General features: G+C 38.5%; 1 protein-coding gene across 1 annotated transcript in view; it reads left to right on the top strand.

Moving 5' to 3' along the window:
• Nadk2 (NAD kinase 2, mitochondrial) overlaps positions 1 to 6,837 on the top strand; it is a 100,460-nt gene extending 93,623 nt beyond the window's left edge. The window contains exon 7 of the mRNA XM_067147595.2: positions 5,847 to 6,837. Coding sequence (XP_067003696.1) covers positions 5,847 to 6,079 — 233 coding nt within the window. The 3' untranslated portion in view covers positions 6,080 to 6,837. The remainder of the gene's footprint in view (positions 1 to 5,846) is intronic.
• Positions 6,838 to 15,740: the final 8,903 nt, after the last annotated feature.

The following is a 15,740-nucleotide window of genomic DNA, read 5'->3' as shown; positions in this document are numbered from 1 at the left end:
CCAAATGCCAGGGGTATTGCCTATTTCCTCACAACCTGCCACAATTAGATTTTATGTCAGGCTCTGTAGATAAATACACCAATGATTTTACATGGCCCCAAAAGTAGAAATCTTGAGGGTTTAAAATCAGGTGAGTGGGGAGATCAAGCATTTGGGCCACCTCCACTTATCCATTGATCAGAAAACATTCAATCCAAGTACCGGCAAGCCATACGACTGAAGTGTACAGGAGCACCATCATGCAAGAGGTGAGCTTGTTGATGAATGATCAGTGGAGTGTCTTCATAAACATTATGTATGTTGGGTATTCAGCCCGAAGGCTGGTTTGATCCTCTCCAGCTCTGCCAACAGCTGTCATAAATGGCCTAGGCGTCACTGAAAAGGCGTACTAGATATGGTGTTTTCCAGGAAGTTTGTGTACGCCTGCCCTGTAATTCTGTTTACAAGTACGTGGGATCCAACTAACTGATCACCAATGATACCGGTCCACATGTTGAGGGAGAACTGCACTTGGTGATAAGATGGAATAATTCCATGCTGATTGTGGAAGTTTGTAATGCGATCTCGTGTGAACTGTGCTGTATCTGTAATTAATACTAAGGCAGAAAAATTCTGATTTGTAGCACACTGTTACAAGAACCACTAGAAGAGCATAACTTGTGCAAGGTAATCTGCTGGTGACGGGCCCTGTACACATTGCAAATGTTAAGGATACAACTGTTGCTCTTGCATCAGTCTCCAGATAATCATATGAGGAACATTCACTTGCAACGCTAACCTTCGTGTGCTGATAGCCAGAGTTACATGCGCTTAATCCAGAATCTCCTCCTCTACATCTGCAGTTGTAGATTTTGGTCACCCCCTATCCAAACCAGGAGATGTAAACATCCCAAGAGCGCACAGACAGCAATGGAGACTTCAGATGTCTTCTGATCTGGACATCTTCACTATGGGTACCTCTCCTAGCCAAGGAAGCATTGCCGTTACAAGTAACTTATATCTGTTCCGTATTGAAGATAACAATAAGTAAAATTCTTTCAAGAATAGGTGGACATAGTAAATTTTATTTTTGAAAGAATTTTATGCATTGCCGTTAGCCGTACCATACATGAAGTGCACTTCGGTCAGCTCCTGATTTGAGTACATGTTGAATGCCAAACACAAAATTCATTCTGCCCTTCGTTTCTGAATTAACTGATGATAAAGATGTTGATTCCCATAGGGAACCTGAAACATTTGTTCTGAATGAGTAAATTTATAATACCAACTACCGTATTTACGCGAATAATCCCTGCATATTTTTAAAAAAATTGAGGCACGAAATTGGGATGCGGGTTTTATTTGCGTCCAGGTTGCCAACACACTCCTGGCTCACCTAGCTTTCGATGCTGAGTGTACAGTTATGCTTTGTGCAACCATAGGTGGAAGAAAACTGTCCCCGTATGTCATATTTAAACAGAAAATAATTCAGATTTTTATACGAAACTGATTTTACATTTTTTTTTTAATAGAACCGTATTTTGCAGAGTAATTTAAACTCAAAATTTCTCCGCGTCATGATAGAACGCATCTTCCGGAACGTACAAGGGTAGCTTTCCACACTTTCACTCACTTCGGTGTGTCTGTAGTGTGTTTCGTAGTTGAAAATAGTGAAATCGTAATCCTTTTCTATTCAGCGGTTTAAGCAGCACCACAATATCACGTAGCAGGCAGTATGCGGAAAAGCAGAATACACAAAAATTGGCGTGGGTTGGCATTTCTGAATTACAAGATGGCTGTTAATTCGAAATCACGTAAATTGAAGTCCAATTTCTGTATTACAAGGACTTAACAAAGTTTTACTGTATCGCAAAACAGCATCAGATTTCGCCGGTGTGTCTATTTCAAGTGTTTACATTGCACGAAAAGAATTATCTACCACCGGTCGTGTTACTGTCCAGTAAAAAGAGACCCCTTGTGAGAAGTGTTTTAGACGTGGAGTGTGACAAACTTGTAAGTAATTTAGGAGAGGATTCTAGAGTAGAACGCAGCCGGGAAGGCGGTTTGAAGAGGGTTCGCAGTAACATTTGCGCGCTTTGTAGTATGACGTGTTTTCCGCAGAGCCAATAGAATAATTTCAGTAAGAAGTGCCTGTTTGTGCAGGTCACGAGTGAATGTTTAGAGTTTTATTTGTATATATCATAATCAACGAATTTAGGGAATTATTTGCATGTGTATGATGGATCCAGGAAGAGCACAAAGACAAGTATTGTATCGAAAGGTGAGGGAAATAGTATTTAGAGTGTATTTGTATTTTGTAAGCTTGCAGCAGCAGGCGTTCAGAGGCGGGGAAGGTGAGGAACGCCATGTTGCCACGCGTCAAAAGAAGACAGCACTCGCGTGTGCTATCAGCCTGCAAACAGTGCAGAGAATAAAACTAGCTACGGAAATAAAAAGAATGCAGTGCTGCAGGTTGCCAGGGAAAAACCCTAAGAGGAAGAAGCCAGTGCGGGAGCTCGATAATTTCAAAAAAAATGTTCTGCGTACAACAGTATTTGGTACTAGCTGATGTACCCGTGCTTCGCTCCGGTATTCTACATTGTATACAGAATTGTAGGTTAGGTAGAATACACGTTGTGAGCAAGACAGTATTAAATTGCATAGCTCTTAACGTTACCATAGAAACGCGACGGAGAAATCACCAGTATAAATGGTCCGTTATTGGACATTATAAATTATTGGACATTATAAATTTTCACCAAACTTCTTTTCTCATATGAAGACTGCGTTAGGGAATTTTCATTGTAATGGTAGGCACATTTGCCTACCATCAGTCACAATCAGGTTGGGGAATTGCATTATAACGGCAGACATTCACTCTCCACCTGCCTTTTTACATCCTCAGAAAGACTGTCTTAGTGGCTTTCCCAACTGAAATGAACATAGGTCACTACAATGACGTCGGTAGGAATGGCGCGAGTAAAAGCAATGATTTCACATGAAATACTCGATCAAATGAAAAACCACACATCTTCTCAATTTTAGCGAACAGTAGCACCTCTTTCAGGGCCGGAATGTTGTCTCCTGAAGCCATCTGGAGCACATAAAGGTGGTTCGGCTCCCTCTCTAGCTTCCCTTGGCAATGCCCTGCCTGGCAACAGTAAATGCCTCCCTGTGTCTAATGTGACGCGGCATGGCTTGTCTCCAACCCACCCATCCACGATGAGGCTGTCGTCGCTCCCCTCAGTTATTACATTTAGTGGAAACGAAGGGATGGTAATGACTGCACCAACAATCACCTCTTCTTGTTGGCTCCTGGGGTTGCCTCCTACCAGCAGTCTTTCCTCAAATGGCCTTGTTCGTCACATTGCCAGCAGATGATTCCTCTGGAGCCTTGGTGTCCAAGTGTCAGCAAGCGTCTCTCCAGTGGTGACAAACAGACCTCCAGGTTCTCTTCACCTCGGACAGCTCATGCCCTCTCCAATGACCATGTCTTTGACGTTTCCATCCTCAGGGCGATGATGATGGCATCCTTAAGGCAATGCTCACCAACGAGCACCAGGTGTGGTAGACCTTGGCATTGCGAAGCCTGTCGATGGGCTGGGAAGACGTAGGAGTAAGGAGACAAGCAGCTGGACTAAGTGCTCTGTTGTAAATTGTCAGTGGAGAGATGACTTAAAATAACATTAGTAGCGAATAATCTTGAATGAAGTTGTTTTTTAACTATGAAAGATGTAGATAAAGTTGGATTTCAAGAGGACAAATTGAGGCAAATATTTTGTAGGAACGGGGATTATCGATTGGAATAATTTACCAAAGGGGATGTTAAATATTGTTTCAACTTCTTTGAAATCATTTAACATATTTGAAGTGCCGCTCGTAGAAACTATGGGTGTGCTATTTCATTGCTGCTGGCAGAGCTTGGAGAATCTACGGGCACGTTTTCACTATACCTAAAAAAGTAGTAGCTGCCGTTTCAGCGAGCTGTGACTTCACTAGGATACTGTTGAATGCTTCTATAAGCATAAAATGAGCATAAGTCGGGAGCTCTTCTTTCAAGGCATTTATAACACAGCCATGTTCTTACATAACTTGGGGCTGTGTCATCGTTGACTCAGCTGTGAAATGGGCGGGAAAGTACATAAGGTACGTGCGGACAGGAAGTGTGTGTGTTCAAGAAGCAGGCTTGTTTGTGTAATTCTTGTGAATATGTAGCATGTCTAATTCAAGTGAATGAAATTTCGACAACGAATCCATAATGGATGTTCTTATGGAAGACACAAGTTCTGGAAATGAGGATAACAATTACACACTAAGTAAACATGATGACTCTGGCGCTTCAGACAAGTAAATGTAGATAATGAGCTAATTTCAAATTGGTATGAAGTGTAACATAGTTTTATACCGCTTCCTGAAGTGAGTTCTATAATATTTTTTTATACCGCTTCCTAAAAATGTAGGTGTTTCCCATGTACAGATGACAACCTGCAGCAACTCGATGCAACCCTGTCGTCAAACAACGAACAGTGGCAAAGCAAATGTCTGGTTGTAAACAAGGATACCGGTGCCAATTGACCAATTAGGTTAGAATTTGTATTAGTGTGTTTCAGTAGATGTGTCCACAATATTAGACAGGTTTCAAAATATTAGCCAAACTGGCATCCATAGCTGCATCAGATTTTTTGCTGTTGTTGTTTGTAAAACTTATTTTCATAAATTTATATTTAAAAATTGCTGCATTATTATGATGATTAAAACTCATATTTGTGTAGAAGAAAGTGTGATCTTTCTAAATATTCCAACAGTTGTTATAATCATGGCTTACCGTAACAGTGAAGAAATTTCAAAACCCATTAAAAATCCTGCGATTTCTGGAGGGTAGCACATTTAAATACTGTATGTCTGTCTCCAATGTGTTAAGCAAAGACAAGGTAAATAATTGATAGGGAATCTGCCACCTGGGAGACAGTCTTAAATACAGACCAATGGTGAATGAAAATGATGAGGTGTAGGTAGCCACCTGTCATTCTGGTGGAAAACCACCTTGTGACTTGTGGGCCAACTGTTCTACTTCCATGGGAGATTCCTTCAGCAATTCACCTGCGCACTGTGTCCTCTTCTTCAGCTGGATTCAATAGATGGCTGCCTGCTGGTGAGCGCCCTCACAGTGCCAGGCGCCGCTTTGTAACGCCTCTGTTGTTTGTGCATTCAGCCGGGCTTATACGGCCCTCTCCTTCGGTGTTCAATCATTATGGTTGGCGACAGTTTCAAACTGGGTCCGGAGTGAACCCAAGATCTATACACTTCGAAGCGCTGGGGTTCTTTCCCATTTCGTTTAGTATCCAAACATCATCAGCTATAGCATGTTTAGGTGACATAAGTAAAGAGTATAAAAACATATTCGTCTCATATTAGTCTTAAAACATTCACAACACCATAAAAGCTTCGCTTTTTATGCCTTGAAGGAGAGGGGGGAGGTAAACTAAATTAACTATAATTAGTCTTAGATTATAAACTTATTGCCTAAAACACTTGTGATAACAAATATTTTTAATGATATAGTCCTCTTGTTAACATGTGATCTCAGGTCTACTGAGAAAAAAAATATATTATTCCCATCTTCTTGTTGCACCATGTCTGGTTTAAGAGATTCAGAGTAATGTACATGTTGTGACATAATAACGTACATCGAGTGATAAAATTGCCCCTTTTCTGTGGTAGGTACTTCTTCTCCACTCCACCTTTCACTCAGCCTACTTATTCACCATCATCATCATCATCATCATCCTCTGCCTCCCCTGTTAGCTTCAGATAGCTTAGTTTCCACAGTTTGTATTATTAATTTTTTCTTTGTGCTATTGTTTCAGAAGACAAACGGATGTACTACACTATCCGTGACCTCATCTCAACTGATGTATGGCCCAACCCCAAAGGTATTGAACCTCGTGGCTATGCCTCTTACATACAGGTGAAATCCCGTTGTATTGATGCTGGTCTAGTTATAGATGGCGGTATATCTTTTCACTTCAATGATGGCAGTGTAGCCATCCTAGAAATCCATGACTCGGATGCTCTCCGTACTGTATCACTTATTGAGTGAACTGTGACTCACACTGTTTCAAGCAGTGTTGGTAAAGCTCAGCTTTTGATGAGCCCCTTCCAGGGATTTCAATAATGTGATCAGAAATGGTCACTGAAAGAGATAAAAGGCTCTTTCCATAAAAATATTTCAAGCCAGTGATAATATGAAATCAGGGGGAGGAAGAAAGAAACTGGCTGATTAAACATCTCGATAAGATCAGTCTTCCAGAGTTTGCTATTTAAAAGGTGATGTAACTGTCCATTTACTGTGACATGCTGGGCAGCCAACTCAGTTTTCTTGTGGTGATGTTTCATTTTAGGTATTTTTGTTGTGAGAATGATAGGCATGCATCATGTACTCTTTGGTACCATGAAGCTGATAGCATACATGATATTTTTATGTAATCATACAGTGTTCTTACGGATGCAAGAATAGATGAGAACAGGCAGGGAAATGAATTCTTTGAATATCAGCTTATAGAAATAATGAGATCATAAAATATGGGCGAAAATGAATTTTACATGTTCTTGTACCAGTATATGCACAAGAAAGCTGTGGCATCATATAGCTATCGGTATGTGAAGATGAGTGGATCAGATTATCTCCTGTCTGTAGAAGGAAGAAGTGTACTGATAACAAAACAGACCATGTTGAGTAAGTTCAAGTTCACCTATGAGTGTTTCAGTTCTGCACAGTAAAGTTATCTAATTTTGTTACTACTAGCTTTTTACCCATCACTTAAGAAAACTTCAATAAAAGGGTTTTTATATCATTCATTGTTCATGTTTTAATAAACTTATCAATTCAATCCTGAATCCTATTAACTACTGTAGTTACAATACATAGCTCAGAAGGCAAAGAAAGCCTTAAAATATTATGATCAATGAAAAAGGGTAAAAAATGTAAACAGCTTATCGTATGGGTTTAAAGCAATTGTTGAAGAGTGTGAAAGCAGGTATGTACCTTAAAGAGTGCTAAGGAATGGTAAGAACCCATTATATTATAACAGGGAAATAGATTAAGAAGGAGGTGCGGATTATAAAGAAATAGAGTTAGGAATGATTGCAGGAATAAGGAGAGATTGAAGGAGCTTTCTAGGAAATTGAATCTAGCAAAAAAGTCAGCTAAGGATAACGTGATGGCAAACATAATATAGCCATATGAATTTTAGGGAGCATTGGAAGGATATGTATAGACACTTCAAGGCAAAAACTGGTTCCTTGAAGGGCATTCCAGGGATCATTAATGAACCATGGGAGTTTATATGTGAGGACTTCGTAAGGCAGAAGTATTCAGTCAGCAGTATGTAAAGGTAGTTGGAAATAAGAATAATGTGCAGGCAGAGGAAGCAACAAATACTGGCAAATTACTGGAAATGCATATGATAATATACATTTACAAACATACAAAAGTTGAAAGCTAGAAAAGCAGCTGGGATTGATACAATTTCTAGGGGATATATTAAAGGCTATGGGTTGGGATATAGTGCCATATCTCAAGTACATATTTGATTACTGTTTGCATGAATGAGTGACCCGAAATGAATGAAAATTTGCAATAATAAGCCCAGTGTACAAGTGAAAAGGCAATAAACATAAAGCGGATAATTACATACCAGTGTTGTCTATAAGCTCTGTGTAAGCATTCTTTCTGATTATATTAGACATGTTTGCAATATTACTAACTGGTTTGATAGAAGGCAGTTCAGGTTTAGGGAAGGTTATTCCAGTGAGACCCAACTTCTAGGATTTCAGCAAGATATATTAGATTCAGTATGGCAAATGGACTGTATTGCTATTGATCTGTCCAAGGCTTTTGCCAGGGTAAATCATGGAGGATTACTGATGAACATGAGGGCTGTTGTACCAGACAAAAGGGTGGCTAAATTTCTGAAAATACAACTCTGAGAATTAGAGTAGATAAAGTTTCTGATCCTGTAATGATTTAGGCTAGGGTCTCACAGGGCAGTATTATTGGACCTTTGTTTTCTTTTGAGTAAAGAACTGTAATCACAGATAAGGCTATTTGCGGATGATGATCTGTATAGAGTAGTAAATGATTTCCAGGATTGTGAACGATTGCAAGGGGAATTAGACAGTGATATGATGGTAAACGGGATGGAAAATCAGGTTGTAAGTTTACCCAAAAAGCCTCTCAGTTTTAATGAGTCTTGATGGGGTGATAGTACCTCATGGTGATCACTGTACGTGCCTCAGTGTTAATATGAGAAATGATCTTCATTGGGGTAATTATAGTAACGTGGTTGTTGAGAAAGTTTACAGCCGGGCTGAATGGTTCAGACAACGCTGGCCTTCTGACCCCAACTTGGCAGGTTCGATCCTAGCTCAGTCCGGTAGTATTTGAAGGAGCTCAAATGTGTAAGCCTCGTGTTGGTAGATTTAGTCACATAAAAGAACTGTGGGACTAAATTCCGGCACCTCGGTGTCTCCAAAAACCATAAAAGTCGTCGATGTTATTTGGGGGTTGTAGTAAGGATGTAAAGGAGAAGGCGTACAGGGCCTAAGTCTTTGGTAGGACATGAATTAGTGTAATTCCAGTGATGGGAGCCACACTAGGACTACCCAATACAAGAAATGGAAGAGATCCAAAGGAAGCTGCACGATTTGTTCTGGATGATTTCCGACGAAAGAGTTGTGTTACGAAGATGTTGCAAACTCTGGGCTGGAAAAATTTTAGAGAAAGGAGACAAGGTATTCGACTAAGTGGTATGTTCCAAGATGGCATGGAGAGAAATTAGTAGACGAATAAACTTGAGCAGAACTTTCAAAAGTAAGAAAAATCATAATATGAAGAAAAAGTTGAAATTCAAGAGGACAAATTGGGGCAAATATTCATTTATAGAACGAGGAGTAACGGATTAGAATAATTTGAATTGAAATGTTCGATAAATTTCCAAGTTCTTTGAGGATCTTTAAGAAAAGGCTAGGTAAGCAACTGATGGAGAAACTGCCATCTGGGTGACAGCCCTAAATGCAGATGATTAATTGACGAATGAAGCAACATTATGGTTTTGAAAAAGGTACTACAGTGACCTCTAGTGCAAAAATTAAGACTTTTAAGAAATTTTCTTGGATATAAAGTGATACAGTTTTAGGAATATGAAGTAAATTCCAAGCAACCTCTTCAATAAAATGACTATATCTTACTAGCAGTAACCATAGCTCCACTCGCCTTGAAGTCAGAATTTGGATTTGAATATTGTTGGCAATGGTAGTGAACAATCCAATAATAATAATAATAATAATAACTTGCTTCTGATCTTTCATCCATACACAATACCTTCTCATGCTATTTGCCCCCACCGCAGCGCCCCCTCCCCGATCCACCTTGAACACCTTCCCCTCATCCCTATTCCCTAGTTCCCTCTCCTCTTCCCCCTACTCCTGCCTTAGCCCCATCCTTGCTTACCCACACGCTCCAACTCTCAGTTTCTCTCCATACGTCAAGCTTCACGGCACACAGAACAAGGTAAGCCTCATATCATATTAAGTCCTTCTGTCTTTCTTTTCCTCTTTTTCTTGCCTCTTTACGCATTTTGCGTAGTTGGTCTTTCTTCTTTCTTTAGGCTTCACACTCCGCTTCGAACTGAGGAACCTTGGTCCTATACAGTATCAAAAGGACCTTCATGTATATATCTTTCCACCTCTTGATGTGCCGGAACAACAAAAGTTCAGAAGGCTCTGCTAAACAACAAACACTATACAGTTCCTTCTCTCCTTTGAAATGTATTTTATAACAAGGTAATTAAGATTTTAACATGTTATTCTATTTTTTAACTTACACTTAATCAAAAACTCTGCATTAGAATGAGTGACTTTTATCTTCACATAAAGATTAATCAAGAATATTATGTTGTTCGTGTCTTCATCCTGAGGTGGTGCAGCTCTTTTCAGGCACACCCCCAAGGGAGGTGAACTGCATGTACCATTTTAACCACTTACCAGCCCTCCTGCCAATCTTAAATTTCTGACATACCAGGAATCGAACCCGGGTCCCCGAGGATGGCAGCTAATAGTACTAACCGTTATGCTACAGAGGCGGACTATTACGTTGTTAACCCAATACAACTAGAAGTTTCATGTTTTAAAACTTTGTATTTTTTTTTTTTTTTTTAATGTAGAAATTTTTTAAGTGGAATACTTGATATATGTTCTTGTACTGTGTGTGTGTTTTTTGTCGTATTTATTTTGTTTTCTTGCTCACTTTATCAGCTTGGCTGATGATAACACTAAGAATGTGTCAAAGCCAGTACCATAATAAATATGTTGTGACATAGTTTTGTGCAACAGAATTGTATTGTAGTGAAAAGGTGGAACCTTTAAACTTAACATATTTCATTGGTTATGAATCATCATCATCTTCAGGGAGGCTCCTTTCATGTACCCACTTTTACATTATTAGATGGTTTTTCTAAATTTTTAATCCTTCATCCTTTGCGCAAGTTGTCTTCAAATATTTATCAACTTACTACGTTACCAAATTTTCCCTCATATAATCTCAAACAATACTAGTATCTTTCCTCCCAAAGCCTTTCATGATACCTTTCATGATATGTGTTTTTCGTCACAGTGTGAAGAAAATATTTACATCCCCCTACCATCCTCAGACAATATCATTGAACGATACCATAGAAATATGAAGGTAGTTCTTCCTATATTTTAATCAGATAATCAGAAATCTTGAGATTCAGAGTTAACATCCTTTGCGTTAGCATTTAATACTACTATCAATTGCTCTACTGCCTCCTCCCCAGCTGAACTATTCTTGGGAAAAGATTGTCAGACTTCATGATCTTTGAATTGGGATCTACCTCAATTACTTGAATCTGTACGAAATTAGGATAAGCAACATTGGAAACAGGTTTTTTTTGCATCACCATCCACAAAGTTTGGCTGAAAACAAACTTTCAGCCAACTTTGTTCTCATTGGGTAGCCCCATTTAGAATCATTGCAATTTATACTCCAATTAATACATTATTACCATCTGTTTCTGATCCATTTGAAGACCAAGAGGTTAATTTTTCTCAGTTAAAGAAATTTGTATTTCCATTGGTGCAAGATGGATCTTCAGGCTTGTTCTTTTGATTTCACCCACCACTTAGTTGGTCAGTGTAATATCCAAACCATTCCAATGCAACATAATCCCACATAACGGGCAATGATGTTATGCTCAAAAAACGCTATAGGGTTACAAGAAAGGGGGGGGGGGGGGAAGGGGAAGGAGAAGAACCAAAATATTCAAACCAGTATCACATTCAGAAAAATACTTGCCCAGAAACAAGCAGACATTTAGGGAAGCAAGCTGAAAACACACCCCGTTAAAAAAAGTAACTGGACCCCCAGGATAATGCTGTGCCTAAACTACTAAATAATAATACCTGAAACGTCGGCTAAAAGGCACGCACCTTCTCCTGACGGAATCGCTCACGGGTACCAGGAAAAACATTTTAAATCGTGCACGAGATCACTTTGGCCTAAATCGTGTCTGGAGCCAGGACTGTCGCATTGTTGTGCTATGTGACAATGGACGAAAGGTGTTAATTACAACAATGGTACAACTTGTTCGTTTAATGTAAAACACGAGTGAGCATTGATACGGACTCATACCATCTATATACAGTAAACTGGACGACTCATACTTTGATTGACTTGATCATAACTAACAATACAGAAAGTTTTAAATCACGGACAGCTTGCAGTGCCAGGTATTTCTACCCATGATCTAATATATGTCTGCTATTCATTAAAGATGCCAAAATATGAAACTAAATATATAACACGCAGGGATATAAAAAATCTGGACAAGGAAAGAATACGACACGAAGCATATCTGCCGTGGAACGATGTTTTACACATGGATGATATTGACGTAAAAATAAATAAACTATCTGATCTGGTGTTAGAACTGTATGACAGATTTGCTCCCAAGAAAGAGATCCGGGTGAATCGACCACCTTCTCCGTGGCTGACTAGTGCGATTAAATCAGAAATGGCAAAGCGTGACTCATGGTACAGAAGGTTTAAACGAACGGGTAATGCTAATGACTTTGATAATTACCGCGTTCTCCGCAACAGGGTTAAACAGTTAATCAGAAACAGTAAATATAAACACATATGTCAAGTATCGAAATGCAAGAACTCGACAGAAATATGGAAACAATTACGAACGATGGGTATAGGTCGAACGTTATCAAAGCAGGCGCCGAATGTATCCCTTGATGACTTAAATTTACACTTCACATCGGCCGAATCCACTGTAAGAGCAAATAATAATAATAATAATAATAATAATAATAATAATAATTTTCATAACTGTACAAGTAATAATAATAATTTTTATAACAGTAATAATAATAATAATAATCATTTTATGCCAATTCAAGATACATTTGTGTTTAAAGAGGTTGGTATAAATGACGTAAAACGAGTTATGTATTCTCTCAGATCAGATGCTGCTGGACACGATGGCATACCTCTGTCTTTCTACAAATATATCATTGGTGCCATCCTGCCGATCGTAACACACATTATTAACTACTGTTTAACCCAAGGAATTTTCCCTACGGCGTGGAAGGATGCCCTCGTCATCCCAATCCCAAAAAAGGATGGACCCAGTATTCCTTCAGATTACCGACCAGTTTCTATCCTAACACCCCTGTCCAAAGTGCTGAAACGCCTGGTACATGAGCAAATCCTTACGTACTTACATAAATATGCTTTACTCGACTCTTACCAATCAGGCTTTAAGAAAAAACATAGTACCATGACAGCTCTGCTGAAAGTGACAGATGACATTAGATATGCAATGGACAACAAACAAGTGACAATACTTACTCTTTTAGATTTCAGTAGCGCATTTGATACTGTCGATCCTAGGTTGCTTCTTTCCAAATTACAGTCCTTAAACTTTAGCCAGAAAGTGCTGGAATTTTTTTATTCTTACCTCACAAACCGCCGGGAGTGTGTGGTTGCAAATAATAATAAATCAACGTGGCGAACAAAAAATATTGGTGTTCCACAAGAGTCAGTCCTACGCTTTCTCCTATTCACTTTATATATAAATGATATCACCAGATCAATTAAGCACTGCAAGTACCATCTTTATGCTGATGATCTGCAAATTTATTACCACACTAGAACTAATAATATACAACAAGCAATATGTAATGTAAACGCTGACCTTGAGCAAATTAATAGCTATGCAATTAAAAACAACCTTAAATTAAATCCCCATAAAACGCAAGCCATTATCATCGGTACATCAAAGAATCTTCACATTTTAAAACAAAATTGCAATCCTCCCATAACTTTAAATAATACTGTTATACCTTATTGTGAATCAGTTTCTAACCTTGGTGGTATTATAACGGAAACTCTAAACTGGTCAGCGCAAGTTAAGAATATCTGCAAAAAGGTTTATTGTGGCTTGCACCCCTTAAAACGTTTCAGAAATGTATTCCCTCGATCACTAAAAATTCAACTTGTTCGGTCATTATTATTTCCCATTTTTGACTACTGTGATGTAATTCTTACGGATATAACAAAAGAATTAAGCTTGAAACTACAACGCACTCAAAATGCTTGTCTTAGATATGCTATCGATTTACGGTATGACGCTCGAGTTTCTCCCTACTATAAAGAATTATCTTGGTTACGACTAGACGACAGGCGTAAACTACATGCAAATACTCTTATGTACCAGGTAATTTCGGAAGACATCCCTGCTTATCTCTCCAGCAATTTTCGTCACCTTGGTTCTTTACATCTCCATGATACTCGCTCAGTGTCCCTCCTAGAAATACCTGTCCACCAAACAACCACATACCATCGATCATTTACTATCACCGCTTCGGGATGGTGGAATGCTCTTCCCAAAGACATCAAGGATGCTGCATCAAAAAGTATATTTAAAACCTCCTACCAGCAGTTCCTCGTTAAGTGCTTCCAGCAAGGTACAGTACCTGCATGAGTGAAACGAGTGATTGTGTGTGAAAATGATATGAGATTATTGCACAATAAATTAAATATTGGTTTAATATAATAATTTAAATTAAATTAAAAACATCCATATTGTATTTACGAAGTAGAAGTAGTCTAAAAATAGCTAGTAGTAAGTACAGTATTTAACTTAGATCTAGTCTTGCAAGGATACAATTAGTTAAATTTTAATTTAGTATTTTTATTAAGCTTACTAGTATTTTTACATTCTTATTTCTTTTGTTGTGTATTGATTTTTTTTTTCCTCAAACCTGTATTATGTAGGCAGTTACTTTTTCTTTCATTCTTCTTTGCATGTATATATTCATATTTTTGTCTTAAAAATTAGTGTTATTTGTAGTTCTTAGTATTTTAAGTTAATCAGTGTCATTGTATGGAATAATAATAATAATATGTGTGTGGTTAAGTGTAAGAAAGGGCCAAGAGCCCTAACTTCGCCACAGAAAATAAAGGCTTTATCTATCTATCTATCTACTTTAAATTAAAATTGTAATTAATCTAAGGAACAGATTACCCACCAAAAAATCAATCAATTTGAGAAAATATAAGAATACCTTTGTAAAATAAGATCTTTGAACAAATAAAATATAGTAATTTTAAAATAAATTACTAAATTAACAAGAAATAAATTGGTGCACCAACTAACTTTAATTAATTCCATAAATTTTGGAATACATGAATCTCTGTAAATTTTATAAGTTTGAAGTCTCAAAAATGTAGAGTGAATTATTGTGAAGATTTATGCAAATTCCAGTGGAGGGATAACACACAAGAAACAAAAACATAACCAGCTAACCCGGACACCAAAGACATCCCTCCTCCCACCTATGAAGAAGTAAGAGAGACCATTCAACTTCTCAAGAACAACAAAGCTCCTGGAGAAGACGGAATAGTGGCAGAAATGTTGAAACAAGCTGGTGAGCAAACATTCAGGCACATACACAAAGTAATCCTGGACATATGGGCTAAGGAAAGGCTCCCAGATGATTGGACATCAGCTGTTATCCATCCAGTCCACAAGAAGGGAAGCAAAACAGATCCCAGCAACTATAGAGGAATATCACTCCTTTCAGTATCGTATAAAGTCTTTTCCAAGATTCTGGAACAGCACATAACAAGACAGCTGGATAAAGAATTAGGAGAATATCAAGCAGGGTTCAGAACTGCAAGGTCTTGTGCTGAACAGATACAAAATCTGAAGACCATCCTTCAATATAGCAAGAAAAGATGCCGACAGTGAGTAGCTATCTTTGTCGACTTCCAGAAGGCATACGACTCCGTGGATAGGATCACAGTCTTCAACACCTTAAGAGAACTGGGACTAAACGAAAAAATTAATAGGTTGGTGCAAGCCACCCTGCACAACACCACTTCCAAAGTTAAGTTTAGAGGTCAATTATCAGAGAGCTTCACAATCAAAACAGGGGTGAGGCAAGGAGATGGTATCTCATGCATATTATTTAACTGTGTCCTGGAAAAGATCATAAGAGAATGGACCAGGTCATTACCTGAGAACACCGGATTAAGAATGGGGTTTAAATCAGACAACCTGAGGATTCCATGCCTGGCCTTTGCTGATGACCTTACTTTATTAGCAAATGACATGCATGAGGCCACTATGCAGCTTCAAACACTGCACTCTATTGCAGCTAAAGCGGGC

The sequence above is a fragment of the Anabrus simplex genome, chromosome 5 (genome assembly GCF_040414725.1).
Source record: "Anabrus simplex isolate iqAnaSimp1 chromosome 5, ASM4041472v1, whole genome shotgun sequence".
Taxonomy (NCBI): domain Eukaryota; kingdom Metazoa; phylum Arthropoda; class Insecta; order Orthoptera; family Tettigoniidae; genus Anabrus; species Anabrus simplex.
Note: the sequence above shows the minus strand (reverse complement) of the source record. Positions and strands in the feature narration are given on the sequence as shown.